This window comes from Podarcis gaigeae, assembly GCF_964106915.1.
Source record: "Podarcis gaigeae genome assembly, chromosome: 2".
Classification (NCBI taxonomy): domain Eukaryota; kingdom Metazoa; phylum Chordata; class Lepidosauria; order Squamata; family Lacertidae; genus Podarcis; species Podarcis gaigeae.
In genome coordinates this window covers 123,589,103-123,613,856 of record NC_139679.1, presented here as the reverse complement: position 1 = coordinate 123,613,856, position 24,754 = coordinate 123,589,103, and the positions used below count along the sequence as shown (strand labels likewise).

At 42.7% G+C, this 24,754-nt stretch overlaps 3 protein-coding genes across 3 annotated transcripts in view; 1 reads left to right on the top strand and 2 right to left on the bottom strand.

Annotated features, from left to right (window-relative positions):
* LOC310837756 (uncharacterized protein) overlaps window positions 1-17,986 on the bottom strand; it is a 27,021-nt gene extending 9,035 nt beyond the window's left edge. The window contains exon 1 of the mRNA XM_083724824.1: window positions 17,598-17,986. The gene's annotated coding sequence lies outside the window, so the exon portion shown is untranslated. The remainder of the gene's footprint in view (window positions 1-17,597) is intronic.
* LOC310837413 (vomeronasal type-2 receptor 26-like) overlaps window positions 1-24,754 on the bottom strand; it is a 145,707-nt gene that overhangs the window by 33,921 nt on the left and 87,032 nt on the right. The window lies entirely within an intron of this gene.
* Window positions 11,291-24,754, top strand: LOC310839549 (vomeronasal type-2 receptor 26-like; the record flags this gene model as incomplete). Its single annotated transcript, XM_083728186.1, has 8 exons — window positions 11,291-11,313; window positions 11,653-11,677; window positions 16,795-17,034; window positions 18,653-19,435; window positions 21,085-21,315; window positions 22,039-22,165; window positions 22,346-23,224; window positions 24,687-24,754. 8 exons carry the CDS (start codon window positions 11,291-11,293, stop codon window positions 24,752-24,754), a joined length of 2,376 nt encoding a protein of 791 aa, XP_083584312.1.

Below are 24,754 nucleotides of genomic sequence, written 5' to 3'. Positions count from 1 at the left end.
CAGTTCAGCTTTTTCTTTAGTTTTGCCCAAGGTTTTTGAACTTACTGTATTTTGCAAAAATAATAATAATAGTAATGCTGTTTTTGAGCTATCTTTTAGCAAAATCAGCAAAAATGGCACTGCCGCCATGGGACATTTTGCTGATTTTCACCCAGCCACTGCTTCCAACTACAGTATCCTGGGTATGTCAATCAACATCTGATGATCTCCTTCTACAGGTCAACAATAGAAAGTGTCCTTTCATACTGCATCACGGTGTGGTACGCTGGTTTGACATCAACTGATAGGAAGTGCCTACAGAGGGTGGTGAATACAGCACAAGATATTATGGGCTGTCCCGTGAATCCGCTGGATGAAACAGCGGAAGAACGTTGCCTCAGGAGAGTGAGGAAAATTCTCAGGGATGATTCACAACCTGGCCGGCACTTTCTTGATCTCCTGCCCTCAAGCAGAAGATACAAAAGCATGATTAGTCACACCAAGAGGGTAAAGAACAGCTTCTATCCGTGGGCTATTAGACTGCTGAATGAAAAGATAACAACAGGGCAACTGACTTTCGGGTTTGGCGGGTGTACATCAGTAAACGAGGGGAATTAAGACTAAGAGAGTTGAGTAGGGGGTGCTCATGTAATCTCACTGTATACAAGTTGTACAAGTGTCAATAAAGTATTTCAATTTCAATGTCTGAGAAATTCCAGACATTGGATTCCAGAAACCCTACTGTTGAATAGGACACCCCTATTCGGAGAAATTCCAGTGGGTATGGGGTGGTCCAGTGTCATTACAATGTGTACCTTTTTTCAAAAAGTGGGGTGTAGGGATGATCACGGAGTGGGGAGTGGGGTCCGGAGGGAGCACACTCCCCACCAGCAGGCAGCCACAGTCTGCCTGCACGCGTGACCTTGGGGTGTGGGGCACACCCCCCCCAGACAAGCCACAGCTGTCTGAACAACGTTCCCTCTGTCTAACCTTTTGCGGTCTTTGTTTTTTAAAAGAATGATATTTATTAGCAATTTAAAGATTACAAAAGAGTAAAGAAAAAAATTAAACAAAACGATACAATACAATACAAAAAACAAAAACACAAACACCTCTCAACACAAACCCTAAAACATTAAATCAACTAAACAAAACAAAAAGAATTAAAAACACATCCAATAATTGCAATATCTTATCTTTCATTCACTTGTGTCGGGGACCTCCTCACACCTCCCTTTTTGTATTCCACTTCAATTAACTGTTTCAGCAATTCCTTTCCATCTTCCTCTATTTTCTGTCCTGTAATTTATCTTAACATATTCTAGCCTTGTTTTTTCCCTTTAAAACATTAACAATCTGTCTGTGCCTAATTCCTTATTACATTTCTGCTAAAGCCATATAACTTCATTCCATCATTTTTCTAACATTCATTAATTTTACAATATTTCTGTAAATAATCTTTAAATTTTTTCCAATCTTCTTCCACCGACTCTTCTTCCTGGTCTCGGATTCTGCCACTCATCTCCGCCAATTCCATATAGTCCATCAACTTCATCTGCCATTCTTCCCGGGTGGGTAAATCTTGTGTCTTCCAATACATCGTGATGAGTATTCTTGCTGCTATTGTTGCATACATAAAGAAAGTTCTGTCCTTCTTTGGCACCAATTGGCCGACCATGCCCAGGAGAAAGTCCTCTGGTTTCTTCAGGAAGGTATATTTAAATACCTTTTTCATTTCATTATAAATCATCTCCCAGAATGTCTTAATCCTTGGGCATGTCCACCAAAGGTGAAAGAATGTACCTTCAGTCTCATTACATTTCCAACATTTATTTTCGGGCAAATGATAAATTTTTGCAAGCTTGACTGGGGTCATGTACCACCTAAAAATCATTTTCATTAAATTCTCTCTTAGGGCATTACATGCCGTGAATTTCATTCCTGTGGTCCATAACTGTTCCCAGTCAGCAAACATAATGTTGTGTCCAACATCTTGTGCCCATTTAATCATAGCAGATTTCACCGTTTCATCCTGAGTGTTCCATTTCAACAGCAAGTTATACCTTCTTGACAAATTCTTAATTTTGGGATCTAACAATTCTGTTTCCAATTTTGATTTTTCCACCTGGAAGCCAACTTTTTTGTCCAAGTTATATGCCTACATTATTTGGTAATAATGGAGCCAATCTCACACTTTGTTTTTTAATTTTTCAAAACTTTGCAGTTTTACTCTGTCTCCATCTTGTTCCAAAATTTCGGCCAATTGGCCTCCATATTGAGTTTTTTCTGTGCCTTCGCTTCCATTGGTGACAACCATCTTGGGGTTTTATTTTCTAACAAATCCTTATATCTTATCCAGACATTAAACAATGCTTTTCTAACAATATGGTTTTTAAATGCTTTATGTGCTTTTACCTTATCATACCACAAATATGCATGCCAACCAAATACATTGTTGAAACCTTCTAAATCCAGTACATCAGTGTTTTCAAGAAGCAGCCATTCCTTCAGCCAGCAAAATGCTGCTGATTCATAATAAAGTTTAAGGTCTGGCAGGGCAAATCCACCTCTTTCTTTAGCATCAGTTAGTATCTTAAATTTTATTTGAGGCTTCTTGCCCTGCCAGACAAATCTAGAAATATCTCTCTGCCATTTCTTGAAACAATCCATCTTGTCCAAAATTTGCAATGTTTGAAACAAGAACAACATCCTTGGCAATACATTCATTTTTATTGCAGTGATTCGTCCTAGCAATGATAACTTCATATTTGACCAAATTTCTAAGTCCTTTTTCACTTCAGTCCAACATTTTTCATAATTATCTTTAAACAAGTTCACATTTTTAGCAGTCATATTTCACTTTCTTAACCAATGTTAATCCTGTCTCCTCCTGGAACTTCTCTCTCTCATTCGCAGTTAAATTTTTCTCTAAAACCTTAGTTTTCATCTTGTTCAACTTAAAACCTGCTACCTGACCAAATTCTTGAATCAATTCCAGTACCCTTTTGGTACTAGATTCGGGCTCCTGTAAAGTCAATACTAGGTCTGTTACCAAAAAGGACCAATACGGCAGCAAGCAAAGGCTTTAGCAGCTTCGTCAGCTGCTGGTGGCTGGAAAGCCAGACAGGATGTTTGTGACTGTTGCCATGGGAAGAAAGGGGCAGTCCATTCTGTACTGAGCACCGGATGTTAGCTCAGTGTGTGTCATGTGACCCGTACTGGAAGTACATGGGTGGAGTTTTATTCTCACTGCTGTTGAGTGCAGACATGTTTCTCTGTACTGCTGTAAGAGACAGAAATAAAAGAATGTAAATAGATTTCGGTCTGCTTCTTTCCCCTCCCTGGGGATACCAAAGGGGAGAGAAGGAACGGTGTGTTCTTCTCACATCTGGGAAGGATTGCCGAGACCTCACCTGTTTATCTGCCGGGAGTCGCAGCAGGGAGGTCGACAAGGAATTCCTGCCGGTGCCTACGTTGTGGCACATTCCTCTGACCGAGGCAGAATTACAACAATGGTAGCAGAGGATGGTTTCGATCCATCAACCTCTGCAATGAGAGGTTGATCCTCTGATCTACAGAAGGAAGATAACGTCTGCCTACAGCCAGAAGCTGAACAGACGAAAAGACAGCAAGCCACGGAGCCCCAAGGTATGAGAATTTCGGGCTTAGAAGTGTGAACGCAGATTGAGTTATTCTCTGGTTCACGGGAGCAGCGTTTTGGGAAAAACAGCTCCGAGAGAGAAGGCTTGCATCCCGGAGATTCTTGTGGTTTCCTGTACAAGAAAGGAATGCACAGTTGCTAAGCAACGCCCGTCAGAGAAGTGAAAATCTACCAGAGGTGGGCTGGACTGTAAGGCTGTGCATGAGAGAGGCGAAAACAATGGAATGTTTTGGCTACAGTATCTCATGAACTGTTGGAAAGGGACTTTCCAGAGCAGCTAGCGAAAGAGCTGCCAGGTGCCAAGAGTGTAAACAAACCAGCTATTGGATTTTAGCAGGCTTGAGAGTGAGAGCTAAGGCAAGGACTCAAAATGGATGCCAAGAAAGGGGGAGCCCTGCCTTGTCCACCCCCCCTGACTAATGACAATTATTCATCTTGGTCTATTAAGATGAAGGCCCTGTTGCAGAATCAGAGACTGTTTGGGGTGATTGAGAACCCCATCCCTGCAGCACCAACACGTGCTTGGGAGTCACAGAATGTGAGAGCCAGGACGGCTATAATTCTGTGTGTTTCAGATTCCCAGCTTGTGCATATTCAGGATCTACAATACGCGCAAGAGGTTTGGGACACATTGCGAAGGACACATCAGAGAGATGCTGGTTCTTCAGCGTTGCTGTATTTTGAAAAGCTGACCAATCTGAGGCTTGCGCCTGATGGAGATGTTCAAGCGCACCTGATGGAAATGAAATATCTGCGGCAACAGATGGTGGAACGTAATTTCCGTCTGCAGGAGGAAGTGTTTTGCTTCATGGTGATAAATAGCCTGAATCGGACTTACAAAACGGTTGCAAGTCAGCTTGGGTCCCTACCGGTGGCCCAGTTAACCGCGGAGAGGGTGTATGCGGTTGTGCTTAATGAACATGACAGACTTGCTGCACTGGAGGTAAAGGACAGGGGGAGGAAAGAACGGAGTTCTAACACCCCCACTGCTGTAGCTACTGGAGAAAATGCTGTAGCTTTCAACGTTGTCCGATGTTACAGTTGTGGACAAACTGGGCATCTTCAGAGGAACTGTAAGAAGCCGCGTCAGCATAAAGGAGCCAAGGCGAGCTCTACGAAGTCTGAGGCGTCAGGCAAAAGTCATACCACGTCACAGGCGAAGACTGCAAAGGCTTTGATGTCGCTAAAAGCCACACTAGAAGCGGGGAACTTCTTTGTTCTGGACACGGGAGCGACGGTTCATATGTGTCCACACAGAGGACTATTTTCGTCGTTTAAGAAGCAAAGCTTCGCTGTGCAACAAGCCAACGGTCAGGAGCTGGAAGCGACCGGGATTGGAACTGTGTATCTTGAAAGTCTGAACTTGACTATAAGCAATGTTTACTTGGTTCCAGAGTTGAAGTTCAATCTGCTGAGCGTTTCACAGATTGCTAAGAAGGGACTAAAACTGTCCTATGTGCTGAAAGCTGCGAGATCTACAAAGATGGAGAGTTGTATCTTTCTGCCAAAGAGAAAGATGGACTGTATTTGTTGACTTTTGATCAAAGTGATTACATGAAATGTAATTCTTGTGATTCTAACATAATCTCTTTTGCAGGTCTAACCAAGAAGAACACCAAGAAGGTTACCTCAAGGGTCGACAAAGCATTTCAGCGGGCGTATGCTGATGTGATTGGTCCTCCAGCACCATCTAGAGGCAATGCAAAATATTACCTTGTGTGTGTGGATTCTTTCACAAATTTTGTCTGGATTTATGTTTTGGAGAAACCAAAAGAAGCCTTAGAAAGGTTTAAAGAGTTTTGTGACAAGGTTAAAAATATGCATGATGCTAACATTGCTTGTCTTTTCACAGATGAGAAGCCAATATTTCTTTTACAGGATTTCCAGAGGTTCCTGCAGAAGAAAGGGATAAGACACAAGATTGCTGCTTCCGAAGAAGCATGGAACAGGGGTGTCTGTGTTAGAGTGAACAAAGAATTGCAAAAGGGGATGCATGCGCAATTGCTTAGTTCACATCTGCCACATGAGTACTGGGCGGAATCGCTATTGTCGTATACTTATACGTGGTTGAGGAAGGTTTCAAAACAGTTGGGAAGTTCTCCTTTTGAGAAACTGTTCCAGAGAAAACCTTCAGTTGCCCATTTCAAGGTTTTTGGGTCTAATGTGAGAACAGAAGCTCCAGGTGGAGTAAAGAATGCCAGAGGCATTTTTGTGGGTTATGAAAAGGATCTCTACAGAGTAATTTTGTCTGAATCTGGTCAGGTGATTCTCACAAAATTTCTAGAGAGTGCTCCTGAACAGGAGAGAGTGATTGTTCACACATTTCCCACAGGAGATGATGATTCTGATGATGATGATTTTATTGATTACAGGGGTACTGATGATTACAGTGGTACTGATGATGACAGTAGTAGCTCAAAGAGCTCAGTTGAAACAGTCATTGAGAGGAAATCTCACATAATGGCTAGACCCTCAGAGGAGGAGGATGAACCACTGGAGAGCCAGTGTGGTGTAGTGGTTAAGAGCGGTAGTCACGTAATCTGGGGAACCGGGTTCGAGTCTCCGCTCCTCCACATGCAGCTGCTGGGTGACCTTGGGCCAGTCACACTTCTTTGAAGTCTCTCAGCCCCACTCACCTCACAGAGTGTTTGTTGTGGGCGAGGAAGGGAAAGGAGAATGTTAGCCGCTTTGAGACTCCTTAAAGGGAGTGAAAGGCGGGATATCAAATCCAAACTCTTCTTCTTCTTCTTCTTCTTCTTCTTCTTCTTCTTCTTCTTCTTCTTCTTCTTCTACATTTAGTTCTCCAGAGAGTTCAGAGGATGAACCAGAAAGCAGAGAAGATCAGCACCTCTTACGAAGGTCTGAGAGAGCAACGAAGGGTGTACCACCAAAGAGGTATTCACAAGAGTTTGCCAACTTAGCTATTGCATATGTTGCTGTTGTAAACGACCGAGGTGAGATTGAAGCTGTGTCTAAGTCAGAGACAAAGGCACAACAGAGAGTTGTTAACCAAGGTAATGAAGAAGCACTCATTCCTTGGAAGTCACACAACCAGAGAGGTACATTGGTGAAACCAGTGGCGGGTAGTTCCAAGGGTGGAACTGAAACAACAGGGGAATGTTATATGTATAACAACTGTTTGTTTTCTTCTCTGGATGACGCTTTGCTCGCAGCACGCATTGATTCTTTTGGGGGAGTATGTTACCAAAAAGGACCTATACGGCAGCAAGCAAAGGCTTTAGCAGCTTCGTCAGCTGCTGGTGGCTGGAAAGCCAGACAGGATGTTTGTGACTGTTGCCATGGGAAGAAAGGGGCAGTCCATTCTGTACTGAGCACCGGATGTTAGCTCAGTGTGTGTCATGTGACCCGTACTGGAAGTACATGGGTGGAGTTTTATTCTCACTGCTGTTGAGTGCAGACATGTTTCTCTGTACTGCTGTAAGAGACAGAAATAAAAGAATGTAAATAGATTTCTGTCTGCCTCTTTCCCCTCCCTGGGGATACCAAAGGGGAGAGAAGGAACGGTGTGTTCTTCTCACATCTGGGAAGGATCGCCGAGACCTCGCCTGTTTATCTGCCGGGAGTCGCAGCGGGGAGGTCGACAAGGAATTCCTGCCGGTGCCTACATTGTGGCACATTCCTCTGACCGAGGCAGAATTACAACAAGGTCATCAGCAAATGCTTTCAGTTTTTACTGTTTAGCTCCCACTTGTATACCTTTAACCAATTGGTCCTTTCTGATCATATTTAGCAGGACCTCCAGGACCAATATAAAAAGCAGTGGAGAGATTGGGCAACCTTGTCATGTTCCTTTCTCAATCTTAAACTCTTCTGTAACTACATTGTTCACAATTAATTTTGCTTTTTGTTCTGAATAAATTGCACCTATACCATTTTCAAAACCTTGGCCTACCCTTGTAAATTTTTCTTCATAAAACTCCAAGAAATATTATCAAAAGCTTTCTCTGTGTCCACAAATATCAGAACTGCCTTAGAATTAATATTCACTTGTAGTTTTTCTAAAATGTTAATTATGTTCCTCATATTGTTAGACAAATGTCTGCCCGGGAGGAAGCCAGCTTGATCTTTATGGATTTCTTCTACTAGCACTTTTTTTAATCTTTTAGCCAAAATATCTGCAAAAATTTTATAATCCACATTGAGCAGCGATATGGGGCGGTAATTCTTAAGCTGTGTCTTTTCGGTCTCTGTTTTCGGTATAAGTGTAATATAAGCTTCCTTCCACGACTCTGGTGCCCTTTTCCCTTCCAATATTTCATTACACACTTGCTTCAATGGTTGTATTAGCCATTCTTTCAAAGATCTATAATATCTTAAAGTCAAACCATCCGGTCCTGGAGATTTACCCAATTGCATATTCTGTATGGCCCCTTCCACTTCCTGATCCGTTATTTTATAATTCAACATTGACTTATTTTCCTGAGAGATATTCTGTAGTCCATTTATTTTCAAGAATTGATCAATGTCCATTTCTTTCTGCTTCTCCTGTGTATAAAGTTGTTTAAAATACCTCTGGAAGCACTTCCTGATCTCCACTGGGTTCTGTATATTTTTTCCTTCCACTTCCAAATTCGTAATAGTATTAAGTTTTTGTCTTTTTTTCATTTGCCAGGCCAACAATTTCCCACACTTATTTGCCGATTCAAAGGTCTTTTGTCTCATCTGTTTAATCTTCCATTCTATCTCTTGATTCATCAATTTCATATATTGTACTTGATATAACTTTATCTCTTTCAGGATCTCCTGTGATTTTGGTTTTGCTCTCAGTTTCTTCTCTCCTTCCTTTATTTTCTCCAGGATTTTATCCTTTTTCTCATTTTGTGTTCTTTTCTTGACATTTGGCTTGCTGACATTTTCGAGGGGATCAGGGATTGGTTACAGGTTTGAGGGTATTGGCGGCGAGCTCGGCTCGTGTGGCGGTTAGGCATTGGCAGGGGTATTGTTATGCAAATGAGATGGGGGGGAGGAACGCCATCACCTCCCCCAAAATGCTGAAGGGTAGTTCATTAAAGGACTCCGGGGGGCGTCGCCTCGTCCAAAACCTACGGAGGCTAGGGCCTAAAGCGCGCTCCCGAGCAGTAACCCCTCGGGGAGTGCCCAGGGATGTGCATCTCGGGGGCTCCCCCTGTTGGTGCTTAACCCTTCCCGGTTATACCGGTTAGTCTGATAGGGCCAATGCGTAAAGCCAGTACCGCTCTTACCTGTAATCAATAAAGTTGTGGCCATTTTTCGCCCATTAATCTAAATTCCGTGTCCTGTGTCTTTATTTATTCCATTCAGTGGGAGGGGGCGGGAATAGACACGCAATGCCACTTCCGACATCAGGAGGAGGGGGTTTTGCGGTTCTCACGACCCATTCACACTCCTGCGGGGCTGACTACAGCCCCGCGAGAACGGGGGAATCCCGGGATCATTAGTATGCATTATTCATCGCACCAGCCAATCGGCTGGCGGCGGGGGCGGGGTGAGTAAGGGGTATTTAAGGTCGGGATAGCCCATACTCGCCCCTTTCTTTCCTTCCAGCAGCTGCGGTTTCCCTCCCTCCCACCCTTTAGGTTCTAAGCTGGACTTTGCTATGGGCCTCGGCTGGTCGCCGCAAGGGGCCTGGTAGGAATTTTTCCATTTGGCTAATTGGCTATATTTTGGAAGCCACTTGGTTTTTTTGCCTACCTCGTAGCAAACGTCACAACTTCTTGAAGTCACAACTTCAAGGAACCAATTGGCGTCAATTTCATCTCCATCTTCACAGGATTATGATCAGAACAGGTTTTGGGGCATATCTCCACTTTGCTAGTCTTTGGAACCAGACCTCTAGTTATCCAGATTTGGTCAATTCTTGTCCATGTCATTTTAGCTTCAGAGAAAAAAGTTCCCTCTCTTCCCAAAGGATTCTTCATTCTCCAAATATCCACTAAATCCATATTTTCAGTCATGTCAAAGAAGGTTTTTGGTAGTCTACCATCTTTGGTGACTACCTGTCTCTGTGCCTTATCCATATTTGTAGACACCACTCCATTCATGTCTGCAATCAAAATCATATTGTTATCCATATAGTCCATTAGAGTCTCATGTAACTTCTTAAAAAAATCCGATTTTCCTTCATTTGGTGCATAGATACCTACTATCAAAAATTTCTCTCCTTGTGATTGAATTTCAATTGCAACAAATCTTCCTTGTTCATCTTTAAACATAAATTTCGGTGATAGGCTCTCCTTTGCATAAAGTACTACTCCTCTTTTTTTAACTTTATCCGATGAAATAAATTCATGGCCCAATCTTTTATTGCTCAGTATCTTCCTGTGTAGCCTTATCACATGTGTTTCTTGTAGACAAATCAAGTCCAAATGTTCTTTTTTCAGTAAATGAAAGACTCTCCGCCTCTTTTCCAGGGAGTTCATTCCATTAACATTCCAACTCAATACTTGCAACGCCATGGTGTAATTACTCTGATTTTCCTCCAACTGCACCCAATGCTTGCTCTTCTTCTGCTGGTGGTGTTGGTGTCACATTCACTGGGGGATCCAGTCCAAAGGATAATGCTGCTATATCCACTATTCCTCTATTTACTGATCTTCTGTCCAGTGCTCTCTGCTCTAGTCCTCTGTCTGGTGAACTTCTGTCCGATGCTCTTGGCTCTTTCCCAAGTCCCTTCTGGAGATCTTCTTTGCATTTATCCAAAAACTTTACTTTATCTTCTACTGATCTTGTTTTCCTTCCTTTGAAACTGAAGGATAGACCTTGGGGAAACTCCCACCTGAAGTTGATTTTATTCCTTCTCAGCAGGTCGACCAAATCTCTATAATTGGACCTAAGATCCAAAAGATATTTTGGGACGTCTTTAAAGATTTCCACTCTTGACTGTTGTATTTCCAAAGTCTTCAGAAAGTGCCAACCCAAAATTCTATCTCTCTCTTCTTTAGTTCGGAGGGTAATCAAACAGTCTCTTATTCTACTCTTTTCTCCCCCCCCCTCTCTTCCAAGTCTAAAGGCACTCACAATTCTGAATTCCTCTTGCCCCAAGTCCAAGTTCCAAAAATCAGCAAATTCCTGCGTGAGAAATTCTATCAGCCTGTCCTTCTCCAGTTCAGGTACAGCTCTAATCCTCAAATTTGTCTGTTTTTCTTTGAGCACAATCATAGAAAGCATCAGCTTGTGGTCATCAAGTTGCCTCTGTAGATCTGGGACCCTCTCTGCCTCCAGTTGTGTTACTTTATCTTCCACAACAGCAACTTTTTCCCTGGCTTCCTCTGCGGTCTGTCAGATCAAAGTAGATTCCTGTAACAATTTCTTAATGGTTTCTGTATTAATAATAATAATAATAATAATAATAATAATAATAATAATAATAAAATTTTATTTATATCCCGCCCTCCCCAGCCGAAGCTGGGCTCAGGGCGGCTAAATAAACATGGCATTTGATTCCTAGCACTTGGGATATGGGAAAATCCCCCACCAGAAGTTGGACTTGACCACAGCTTATAGTGGAGAGTGGGGGTGAGTTAGTTAGTTAGTTAGTTAGTTAGTTAGTTAGTTAGTTAGTTTAAAAACCCTAGATTCCAGACCCAGAAGGTGCCAATATATTCTAGAATTATTTCTGTATGTATGTCCAAATGTCTTCCTACTACTGCAATGTACAGCTCACCAGGTATAAGGTAAGTCAGAGATCCAAAAGCATCATTGTCAGCATCCCTGTTGCTGTCAGGGACTGGGCAGAGGAGGAATGGTGGAGACCGCCTCCCCAGCCTGACCCTTCCAGAGAAGAAGAAGACAGTTCAGAATTACAACAGGAGTTTGAGGGAGGTCACAGCTCAGAGGCAGATGAGGGGGAAAGCTGGGAAATAATGGGAGAGGAGGAGGAGGTGTGGGATGTAAAGCTGCAGTCAAGTACAACATTCTGACAGAGGACTAACGGCCTCCATGTTCTAACTGGTTGCTGTGACAACCAGTTTGTCGGTTGCTGGCAGTTTTGAAAGATAACTGCTGAGTTGCAGTCACCTCAGGACCAACTTCCCTCTGGTATAGTTCATTTGCTTGTTATGTAACCTAAGCCTGCCTTCAGGTACAGTTCTGTAAACCTGAATGAATCTGAGAGTAAAATAGTGTGTGTATTCCTATAGAGGGATTCTAAGGAATTTTTAACCAGGAAGGCATCTTTATTAGTAGAACTCAGACGAGTCAGCAACAAGCTGGTTGCTGCATAAACTTAAAAAGGGGATTGTTTAACTCTGCTAAATTTCCGTATTTTTCGCTCTATAAGACGCATATTTTCCCCTCCAAAAATTAAGGGGAAATGTGTGTGTGTCATGTTTAGGGAAGCTTTTAATGTTTGATGTATTACAGTATTTAAATATTTTTTTGGAAGCCGCCCAGAGTGGCTGGGGAAGCGCAGCCAGATGGGCGAGGTATAAATAACAAATTATTATTATTATTATTATTATTATTATTATTATTATTATTATTATTATGATGCGAATACAGGCTCCGTGGCTTCAGCGATAGCAATGCGAAGCCTCCAAAGCGCAGTGGGAGCGCTCCCGCCGCACTCTGGAGGCTTTGCGTTGCTTTCACTGAAGCCTGGAGAGCGAGAGGGGTCGGTGCGCACTGACCCCTCTTGCTCTCCAGGCTTCAAAGATAGCCGCCTGAAGCCTCCGGAGTGCAGCGGGAACTTCCACTGCGATCCGGAGGCTTCGGGTTGCCTTCACTGAAGGCGAAGGCAATGTGGGAGAGGGAGAGCTGTGCATCGCCCCTTCAGCAAAGTGGGAGGAAAATGGGAGGGGCTCCGTTTCTCCTGCTGCTTCGCTGAAGGGGCGCTGCACAAAGAGGGGGAGATTTTTTTTTCTTGTTCTCCCCCTCTAAAACAAGGTGCGTCCTATGGTCGGGTGCGTCCTATAGAGCGAAAAATACAGTAAACCTTCCCACAGAAGGAACCATCAGGAGGGAAACCACAGATGGACGCAGTGTCTTTTGAAAGCATTCCAGACCTCCCCCCTCCCAGAACCCGGCGAGCCTTGAAAGTAGTAGAGCAAAGGGCTCAGAAGCAAAGCGCCACCCGTAGAGGAGATGATGATGAATAAGGAAGTGGGAGAAAAAGGGGGTGGAAAGTCACTAGGGACAGCAGCATTATTCCAAGAGGCTGCATTCCAAGCCTCTCCCTGTAAATATTGAATAAAAAGCAAATGGTAAGGACTTTTCCTTGTCTTATCCTTTCCTGGCAACCTGGTGTGGGAGTTGTTTCCTCTGCCGCATGACAGTAGCCTTCACCTCATTTGTTTCTACACACACATGCCCCTTTCTCTTATTTATTTGCTGCCTCCGTTTCCTCAGAATGCTTCAAAAAAACCTCCTAGTAGCCTGTTTCTTAGGCTTGGACATGGGATGTGTCTACTACTAGTGACAGTAAAAATTGAAACTGGTTCATTTGAGGAGGGTGGTTATATATGTTAGAGGAACCAGGTTATATATGTTAGAGGAACCAGATAAACCTACGGGTGACACAGAGGTGACTGTGGTCCATTGCTGTACAACTAAGTTAATCGCTTACTCCAGACAATGATTTCCACTTCTCCTATCTTCAAGCCATTCCGAGTTGACCATCCCTCACTGAACTGATTGTTCACTGTTCAACCGAATTGGAACTTCCAGCCAACCAGACAGAGATTGGCCTGCTCTACTGTTTGCCTGTCCCCACTTAGGAAATGCCAAAGCAGTCTCCCTCTCCTCTGCTGGAACCTGTCCCCTTGCAACCACTGCCATACAATCTCATCCCAATGGCTGTCACAGAAGTGAAAGAATATTTCCTCCTTTGAAACACAAATGAAACCATTTCTAGTGCAGGTCTCCACTCTCTGACTGTGACCTGGCTCCTCAGACTGGGCAATTGATGTAAACTAGAAAGCTGATCCTTTCCCTCCAGCAAGGGGCGAGGAGACCAGAAGCCCAAGTATGTGTCACATAGCCACCATGTCTCAAAGATGAATCATTCTTAAGCTTAATTTTCCTGGAAGCAGGCAGAATATGTTTCTTGCTAGATTAAATGACAGACATTGAGCAGCCATCTGAATCAACTGTATCTGGTAGCAGCCACTATGGCCAAGGATGAGGAGGGATGGGAAGTGAAGTTGTGTGACACATTGAGAGAGCTTGTATTGTTGCGCATTGGTTGTGCAGATCACTGAAGAACTTGTATGGCTTGAATTGTGTTAAATTTCCAGATTAAATACATTCAACCAGAAATGATTCCCTACCTGCCCCCCTTGCCGGCGAGATATTCATCAGTTTTTGTGCTACGAGTTCAAATTAGTGATTGTTGAAAATTTATGGGCTTATAGAAGTTTGGGATAGGTATAAAAACCTATTAGAACCAAGGACACCACACTGTTTGTCTCTCCACTGTTGGAGAGAGGGTGCCTTTGGGGAATAACATGTAGGGAAAGTGCTTCTGCCTTCATCTTCTGCTTGTAGGGTTCATTTGGGGGCATCTGCTTGGCCATTGTAAGAAAAGGACCGTTGACTTCATGGGCCCTTCATGGGCCCAACCTCAGAGCTATTGTGATGTCAATAACGTTCAGCCAAACTCACCTTTCTCCTTCAACCACGTCAGTCTACTTAGTAAAGATGTTTTCTTCCTGCTCTGACCTGCTCCTATAGTTTCAGGGGAGATCTTTCCTCCCTTTACAACCATCAGAATCACAGTAATCTATTTTTATTCTTTCCTGAGTCCAAGTTACTCCCCACCCCCACCTGAAATACTGCATTTGGGACCAATTAGCTGAACATCACAATCAAGGGCAACAGGGGATTGTTTATTCCACTGTTCCTGAAAGGTCTGATGTATAAAACACCTCCTGGGTGCAAAACAGATGCTCTTCCACTGAGCCATGATCCTTCCCTTCAATTTCTCTTTGTCTTTGAAGCCTGATCCAGTAACCCCACCCTCACCCCACCCTCATATTTGTCAAGTCCCTGAAGCATCATTCTTTCAAGAGACGGGATTTCTTCTGAATAGCTGGCTATGAAGTTAGGAGGAATAATCAATAGGGATGTGTAGCAAGTAGACCTGAAATGAGAACACTGCTTCTGCTGCTGCCTCTTGCAACCTATGGGATGCAGCAGAGGACTAAATGCCCACTGAATCTGATCAGAGATCAAGATTTGGCTGTGAATTTTTACAAGACAGGAGACCATGTCATTAGTGGAATCGTATCTTCACAAATGATTGGAGGTCAATATCCGTTCACCTTTACCAGCACTCCCTCAACCCAATTTGAGTAGTAAGTAATGCTGCCTTCAGGACTTTTTTTTCAGCAGGACTCAGTTCTGGCACCTCCCTGGTTTTCCTCAAGCACCTGGATGAAAATGATAAATGAATAAATGAGTCATTGGTCTGATCCAGCAGGCTATTCTTTTGTTCTTACGTAAGAGAATTAGAGAGTAGGTTCATTCATTCAAACAGCCACTGCTAAGTACGTTCAAACAGCTACTGCTATTTTTCTAGAAAAAGAGGTGCCAGAATTCACCACTAATGTTCTGGGCACTACTCAATATTACCGGTAAGTCCAAGGTCACTGCCCTCCTTGTCAGTTCCAACATCAAGTACACTGTCATTTGGGGTTTCTAGAAATGTCACCTCTTTGCCATGACTGGAAGGGTAGTTGAGGTGACCAGTTATCACAATCTCTTCCCTTTTAGATGCTACACTGATTTCATTCATCATCTGAAGGTCCTATTGAGCATTTTTATCACGTTTGGGGGCCTATATCACCACCTACAAAGATTCTGTGAAGGTGTACAATACTTTCAATATTTCCAGTTTCCTGGGCTCAAGGCTTTCTTTGAAATACAGAGTAATACCACCTCCGGAATGCCCTTCTAGTTTATATCCAAAGATAACCATGACCCACTGCTTCTCTCCATTCCACCCGATTTCCCTTGCGCTCAGTATATCCATGTTGTCCTCTAAGACCAAGAACTTCAGTTCACCCATCTTGGCTTGGAGGCTTTCAGCATCCAACCCACCAATCTATATTGGACTTCCTGGAAGTTGAGACAACATTTCCCCTTTTCATTCTTATCAACATGCCCCAGCACTATCTATCATCCTATCTAGAAATTCATCTTGCAGACTGCATGATTTGTTGTCGCTGGTTCAGCCTCTATTTTATTGCATCCCTAATAAATAAATATCTCCTATCTTATGTCTCAAGACTGAGGGAGCGTCTCATTCATTGGGATCAAATACAACAGGGAACTCTGGATAGGAAGTATAACGTTTTTAAAAAGCAACAAACACCATCTTTGCTATTAAAACTGGGAGATGAAATTGATTGAAACTAGGATGGGTCTTTTCTGGGGCTGTAAACCAGAATGTCAATGCGAGGGGACCTGTGATTTATTTCATTTATTTATTTATTAAAATATATTTCTATATTTCTTTTCATTTGGTGAAAAGCAGCGTTTCAATGCATTTTGCATTGCGATTTAGGTTTTAAAAATCCAGCCATGCTCCCCAAAGCAAAACTTGTTTTCTCAAAGGTAGAAGAAGCTGTGAGATGTGAGTTGCTGATTTTCATTCGTAAGCAAAATGCAATTCAAACATATGTTTGAAACAGGAGTGGGACACCTGATTAGAAGAAATTGTATTCAATTAAAGTAATTTGGTTTGATTTGTAATACTTTGGAAAATTAATGATTTTTTTTAAAAATTCCAATAAGAACAGTCAGATAGAAAAAAACTCATTCCCTCATTGCCTCTCTCAGAATATCGGGAAAGGCTGGATACTGTGGTCAAGATCCATAGCATGAAAATCGGGGAGTTTCATGCTCTGAATTTGAAATTATTTTCTGGAAGTTCATAGACAGAATTAGTGTCTCTGGTTTGAGTCATTGCCCTTGCTTGGTGTTGGAAGAAAAACTGGTTCTCTCATGGATAAAATTGAATAATAATAATAATGCAACTATTATGTATTCTGGATTCTCATTTTGTGCTTTTATGCTGTGAACCACTTTGTGATGTCTGCATGAAATGTGTTCAACAAATTTAATAAATAAAAAAAATTGAACTGACACAGTCCCCTCCCCCAAGTTGGTTTGATGGGGGAGTCTGGCATGTTTATTCTTTTCCACCTGCCATTCAGGAGATCAATCATAACCCCAGGCTCTTAGCTAACATCACCCTGGGCTACAGCATCTATGATACCTTTTTCGAGGCAAGAACGACTTCTGACGCCCTGACAGACCTCTTTTCTGGAGGGAAACTCAACATTCCCAACTACAGCTGTGGAAGATGGAAGATGCCACTGGCTGTTCTTGAAAGGGCTGAATCTGACACCTCCACGCACATTGCAAGCATGTCAGGCATCTACAAGATCCCACAGGTAAGAACTTGGTTGATGTCCAACATGCCTGGCAATGTTTGTCACCTCATAAAAATGCAAGTTTGTTTTCCTTTCCCCATTAGCAAAACAATATAACCTATGATAAATTATCATTATGTTATTCCACCCCATTCATTTCGGTGCAGAAAAAATGCAATGCAAATGGCAGGGCATGAATTTCATACGGAATGTGGACTGAAAGCAACAACAATAACTGCCAAGAACAATAGTATTCACTGGTTTGATATTTGTTATGGACATGCCTTGAAGAAGCAAAGCATGCTCAGATCTGCAGCTCGTATCAAACAGGAGTTGTGTGTTTAGTACTATGGGGCCCATTTTAGGGAACCCCCTTCCAGCTGACATCAGATAGAGCTCCACCCAAACTTCCAGTGAGACACTTGGGGTCTGGGGGTCTGTAAAAGCCACAAATGAATGAGGCATTGGGGTTTTGTTAAAATCCTTGGTTCATAATAGTTCCCTTTTGTTCAGAAAAGACACATAGTCCAGTTGCTGCTTGGCTGTTGGAGACACCAGATAAAAATGGCATTTGTGGAGTAAACTGAAGAATGTTTATTGCTCAGATAAGCCTTGGCATCCAGCCCGCTTTGGCTGCGCAGCTACCAGCCCGGCCTCCGGACTTCAAAGGCCACATTCAAAAGGCTCTGAGCAAACACAGAGATTAAGCAGCAGTAAGAGAAAGCTGGAAACTCAAGTGCGTTCTTCAGTGTGCTTAAATAAAGTCCACTCAGGATATTAGCAGCTAGAAGCAGTTTTTATTTACAGCAGAACTATCCATTATCTATCACAGCGAACAGCATCGTGAAAACACGTCCTCTCTCCTCAAAAGCGAAAGTAGAGAGAAAGGGATATGACGCATAGTCTCCCCCCTCCCAAATTGTAGGCAGGGCGTACACTCTGAGCTGTTTAACCCTGTAAGCTCAGCTTCTCCAAACATAAACATCTGGAGAAGTAAATTTTTGGGATTCTGGCCATTGTGAGTCTGGCTGTGCCAGCTTACCAAAGACAACACACCCTTATGTAGACTTGTTATCTATGTAAACATAAATCTCAGGCTACAATTCTCTCTTTTAGTATATAGGCTTCAGAACTTTAGTAAGAAGCAAGGGGCCCTCAAAGGTCTGCCACGCCAAGGTGCAGACTAGGCATGGCAAAGAGTTGTATCCAGTGAGTGTTTTGCCAGCTACCCTCCCCAGATGTCTGGGGCTCTTTGACTGGATTTTATATGAATTCTTTGTCTGAAAACCCTATAAAAAGTCTAGGTGGATAACACCCCAGGGTTCAGCCTTTGGGAAAAACATCCTGCTGAATCTGTTGGTTTTGCACAAACCAATAAATGCTGGGTTCTCTCTTCTCCTCATCTCCTGTGTCTCATTGGCCAGGAAAAGCAATATTTTTGCTGGCTGCACCAGGGCCTAAAGAAGACTTTTTCAAAAAAATTGCAGCAGTTTTACTTTCTCAATTTTTTGTACTTTATCTCTGAAAACAATTGCCGTTAAGCAGTTATATAAATAGCTTAAATGAAGTATATATAAGTACAGTGTTCAATCATTGTCCTGAAAAACAAAGCAGCAATCTCTTCTCCTTTCCTCACCAGCTTAGTTATGGGTTCGTTCTTCACGATAAAGTCCAGTCCCCTTTTGTCTACCGCATGACACCAAAGCAAGAGGCTCAGTACCAGGGGATGGTCCAGTTCCTCCTGCATTTCAAGTGGACATGGATCGGGCTCTTTGCTCCAGACAATGACAATGGAGAAAAGTTCCTGAGTACTTTAACACCCCTGATGATCAAAAAAGAAATCTGTGTTGCCTTCACAAAAAGAGTACTACTACAAACTTGGCTGTGGTTACCCCAGGAAGCCCCTGCCATGTGGAGACAAGTCAATGTGTTTGTTTACTGTCCAGACTCTCAATATGGACTTCTTATAATCATGGAGGTACAAACCTTGCTTGAAAGGGTGGAAACTGGGGGGAAAGTCTGGATAATCACAGCTCTTCAGAACACAATCTTGTTTCATGATGCTGAATCCTTCCGGTATGCTCATGGATCTTTCTCCTTTGTAATGAAGACCCAAAAAATGAAAACATATAAATACTATGAGCCAGTAGACTTTCCTACTCGACCCGCTTGGAACCTTGAATTTGATTGTTCATATTCAAAGCTTGCCTTGTCTGTGAGGGGTTGGAAAAGATGCAGGGAGAAGGAGAATCTGAAGATGCTGCCCCGGGAAACGAATGAAAGAATCCAATCCCAAGACAGCTATGTTAATTACTTGAGTATCCATGTTGTGGCTCAGGCCTTGAATGCAGCATATTCATCCAGAGCAAATCAAGTGTTGACGGTGGGCAGGTTGGAACTTCCAAGGCTACAGCCATGGCAGGTATGTCCCTTCTCTTTATCACAGCTACAGTGGTACCTCGGGTTAAGTACTTAATTCGTTCCGGAGGTCTGTACTTAACCTGAAACTGTTCTTAACCTGAAGCACCACTTTAGCTAATGGGGCCTCCTGCTGCCGCCGCACTGCCGGAGCACAATTTCTGTTCTCATCCTGAAGTTCTTAACCTGAAGCAATATTTCTGGGTTAGCAGAGTCTGTAACCTGAAGCGTATGTAACCTGAAGCGTATGTAACCCGAGGTACCACTGTATATGGAATCATCATGACAGGAACTTAGAAAGCTGCCTATTCAAACCAATAAAGTAATTTCTTTAAGAAGCATTTTGTATATATATATATATATATATGCTTTCATAGATTTTCACGGGTACAGGAATGCAGGTTTTGGTGTCCTCGGGTGTCTTCCCGTGTAAAAGTTGGGGTGTCTAGGCGACGTTTTGACGAGGTCTCACTCGTCATCTTCAGGCAGATGAATTACTGACACCATCCAGTAGCCAATCCATGGTGGCACCTCCGGATGCTGCACCCCCCTGCAATCCCTACACAGATCTGGCTGACACAAGCCACAAAACCACAGCTCGCCCCTATACACGAAGCCAAGCCAAAGCACAACTAAGTGCAATACAGCCATCTTCTCAGGAAAACTCTTCACAAAGTTCAAGAGGTCAAGACACAAAGACTTTAGCAACTAATCCACACCTAATGACCCACCTAAGTGGTACTCAGGATATCACTCAAGAAATCACTCAAGGTATCTCTCAAGTAATTAAGGAACAAAAGAAGAAAAGGCACACTAGCCTGGGAACTTCCTCTCTGCCCAGAACATTGGAGGCTAGACACCACACCCCCTCTACAGTATTTATAGGAACTCAAACATTGAGATCCCGCTCTGTTCCAGTAACAAGAAGCCGAAAGCACCAGCCTGAAGATGACGAGTGAGACCTCGTCGAAACGTCGCCTAGACACCCCAACTTTTACACGGGAAGACACCCGAGGACACCAAAACCATATATATATATATATATATATATTGGATGAGATGTTTTATTTAGATTTTTTTTTTTTAAGATGCCCTTCATCACATTGATGTGATTCCACTGTGGTTTCCCTAAAAAGAAGTTGAGGCTGTGTGAAGATTCACTATGTGGAGTTTTTAGAGTTGGAAGCCAGTGTAGGTCTTTGCTATTAAAACATCATTTTCCGAAAGAACGAAGTGGACTAACCTGAGAGAGAACAAAGACTGTTTTGTGCTTCTGAGTCCCCTCATGCTGCTCAAGAATGAGCTCATAACCAGGGGACTTGTTTAAGCTGCCTGTTCAGCTTACCCCTTTCATGCACATGAAAGGTTGAGACAGAAACTATCCCACCATTTTCACCTGCTGGCAAAAAACCATGACTGACACCCATGCTCCTGAGGCAAGGGAATCCTCCGAGAGTCATGGAAGGGCATCACTTTACATGTTTCCCCAAAGTAGAATGAGGGAACCTAAAAAATCAACATGGTGACTATGAGCCCCGATGAGAGAAGCTGTGATCCTTATTCAGGGGAGATTAGGATGCAGTGCAAGCCCAGCCAAATAATCCAAAACCGTTTCTTACTCTCTCAATGCTGGAGTTTCCTCTTTCATTCTAGCTTCATCCTTTCTTGAAAGAAGTCCAGTTCAATTCTAATACTTCAGCTGATGAACAGTACTTGGATGAGAATGGGGCACTGGCTGTTGACTTTGATATTGTGAATTGGCTGATGTTTCCTAACAACTCTCGTGGTAGAGTGAAAATTGGGACCATGGAGAGACAGACATCCTCAGGTCCAAAGTTCACCATTAACCCGGAAGCCATTGTGTGGGCCAAGCCATTTAAGAAGGTAGGAGACATTATATGTGTCATTTTATTACCTGTGACATCTGCCAAAGTCTGACAGCTTGATGACTAGAACATATAAGACTTTAATTGGTATCTTATAGATACTTCTCTGGAGCTCAGTCTCATTGAGCTTAATGGAGCCTGTTCTTGATTAAGCATGTATAAGATTTTACAGTGAATACAGAGACTTTCCAAAGCAGAGCAGAACATCTTTCCCAAACTTGGTACCCTCCAGATATTGTGGACTACAACTACCATCTGCCTCAGTCAGCATTGGGCAAATATATCTGAGGGGCAACGGGTTGGGTAAGACTGGAATGGAGTAAGTTCTTTTCCATCTGTTTGGTAGATCAAGAAAACAAAATGAAAACAGTGGAGCTCAAGGTAGCCTGTGTAGTTGAATACACATTCAAATAAAAAACCTAGGAGCAGATACAATGGCAGCAATCTGAGGACTTTTGTTATTGCTGCTGGTCATAGGAGTGTTTTATTACAGCTGTTTGCATGGTTCTGAGATGCTGGCATTTATTTATTTAGGTTATTGTTTATTGTATTTTTCATGCTACCTTGTATACAAAAATGAGGCAGGGGTGTTAAATAAGTAGAAATATCAAAGAGGTATGTTTCCCTGACAAGCTGCTCTGCAAAAGAAAAATAATAATAATTTCCACAGAGTAGGGCCTTTAGGCCATTGGAAACAGATATGCCTTCTGTTCACGCCTAGACTATTCCTCGCTCAAGATGCACAGAGAGCTGTCAGCCTGGATATGCCAAGAAAATTCAGGAAGGGAGGCCACATTGCTGCTATGATTGTTCTCCGTGCTCAGAAGGCACAATCTCAACACAGGAAGGTAGGACAGTACCTCAGGGGAAAGGGCCTTCAGTGGGAAGATGGGGCAAATATTTCAGCCAGGCTCAGGCTGATATTTGTAATGGCACTCCATTTTGACTACATCCTTTCTTGACCTCACCTATGGGCCCACCCTTCCCCACAAATGTAACAAGTTAGGATTCTCATTTTCTCTATGCAGATGCTAATGAATGTTTTAAATGTCCAGAAGATCAGCATCCAAATGAGGACCAGCATCAATGTATCCCTAAATTAATTACCTTCCTGTGCTATAAAGAATATTTGGGGATCCTCCTGGCTTCTTCTGCCGTCTTCTTGTCCTTAATCACAGGCATTGTGTTTGGAATATTTATTAAATCCAGGAAGACTCCCATCGTCAAAGCCAACAACCGAGACCTGTCCTACATCCTCCTCATCTTTCTCCTGCTCTCCTTTTTGTCCTCTTTCCTCTTCATTGGACAACCTACAAAAGCAACCTGCCTTATGCAACAAGTGGCCTTTAGCATCATTTTCTCAGTTGCTGTGTCTTCTGTCTTGGCCAAAACCATCACTGTGGTTCTGGCCTTCCTGGCCGCTAAGCCAGGAAACAGGGTGAGGAGATGGCTGGGGAAGGGTTTTGCACACACTGTTGTCATTTCCTGCTCCAGTGTCCAAGTTCTCATATGCACCATCTGGCTTGGAGTATCTCCCCCATTCCCAGACTCTGACATGCACTCACAACCTGGAGAGATCATCCTGCAATGCAACGAAGGGTCTGTGGCCATGTTTTATGTTGCCCTTGGCTACATGGGCTTCCTGGCTGCCATCTGCTTTACAGTGGCTTTCCTAGCCAGGAAGCTGCCTGGGGCCTTCAATGAAGCCAAGCTGATCACCTTCAGCATGCTGGTCTTCTGCAGTGTTTGGGTGTCCTTTGTGCCCACCTACCTGAGCTCAAAGGGGAAATACATGGTAGCTGTGCAGGTCTTCTCTATGTTGGCCTCCAGTGCTGGGCTTCTGGGCTGCATCTTCATACCCAAGTGCTACATTATTATTATTTTTTTTAATAAAATTTTTATTAGGGGTTTTTACAGAATAAAGTACAAAGACAATAAACAACCTTACTTTTATCTCAACAGAGTTTCATAACTTCTTTGGACTTCCTCACATCTCCCGCTGCCATTTTCATCATCATAAATTTTTTTTTTCCATGCAATTTATCATCTAGTTTGCAAATTTTATAACCGCTTATTTAAATATAGTCCTCTGCAAATTTATTTCTCTTAATCTCACTTTACATCCCATTCCGATCCGATTTTGTGGTGGCCAATTATTTATGATCAAACATCCTACTTAACTTTCCACCAAATCACAATATTTTTGTAAATAAGTCTTAAATTTCCTCCAATCTTCTTCAACCCTCTCTTCTCCCAGGTCTCGGATTCTGCCAGTCATCTCAGCCAGTTGCATATAGTCCATCAGCTGCATCTGCCATTCTTCCAGCGTGGGTAGATCTTGAGTTTTCCACTTCTTAGCGATAAGTATCCTTGCTGCTGCTGTTGCGTACAAAAAGAATGTTCGATCCTTCTTTGGCACCATCTGGCCGACAATGCCCAAGAGGAAGGCCTCTGGTTTCTTAAGGAAGGTATACTTAAATACCTTTTTCAGCTCATTATATATCATTTCCCAGAAGACCTTCACCCTGGGACAAGTCCACCAGAGGTGAAAGAATGTTCCTTCATTTTCCTTACATTTCCAACATTTATTGTCTGGCACATGGCATATTTTGGCAAGTTTAACTGGGGTCATGTACCACCTATATATCATTTTCATTACATTTTCCTTCAGAGCATTACATGCCGTGAAGTTCATCCCCGTGGTCCACAACCTTTCCCAATCCTCAAACATAATATTATGCCCAATATCCTGTGCCCACTTTATCATGGCCGACTTAACCATTTCATCTTGTGTATTCCATTTCAACAGCAAGTTATACATTCTTGAAAGTACTTTAGTCTTAGGTTCTAGCAATTCTGTTTCCAACTTCGATTTCTCCACCTGGAATCCTAACTTTTTATCCTTTTTAAAAATTTCTTGAATCTGAGCGTAGTGTAACCAGTCTCGCACTTTGTCTTTCATTTTTTCCAAACTCTGCAATTTCCAATTACAAGTGCTACATTATTATACTGAGGCCTGATCTGAATATGAAGGAGCACTTAAGAATAAAAAATTAACATAGCATTTGATTCCTAGTACTGGGGATATGGGAAAATCCCCCACTAGAATCTGGACTTGACCACAACTTATAGTGGGGAGTGAGTTTGTTAGTTTGTTTTGTTTGTTTGTCTAGATCCCAGGCCTATTGTTCTCCAGAAGGTGCCAGTAGACTTTAGAATTATTTCTGTATGTGTGTCCAAGTGCTTTACTTCTACTGCAATGGACAGCTCACCAGAATCATTGTCAGCTTTCTCTGTTGCCTTCACCTCATTTTTTACAACACACACACGCCTCTTTCTTTCATTTATTTGCTTCCACCGTTTCCTCAGAATACTTCAAAAGAAACCTCCTAGTAGCCTGTTTCTTAGGCTTGGACATGGGATGTGTCTACTACTAG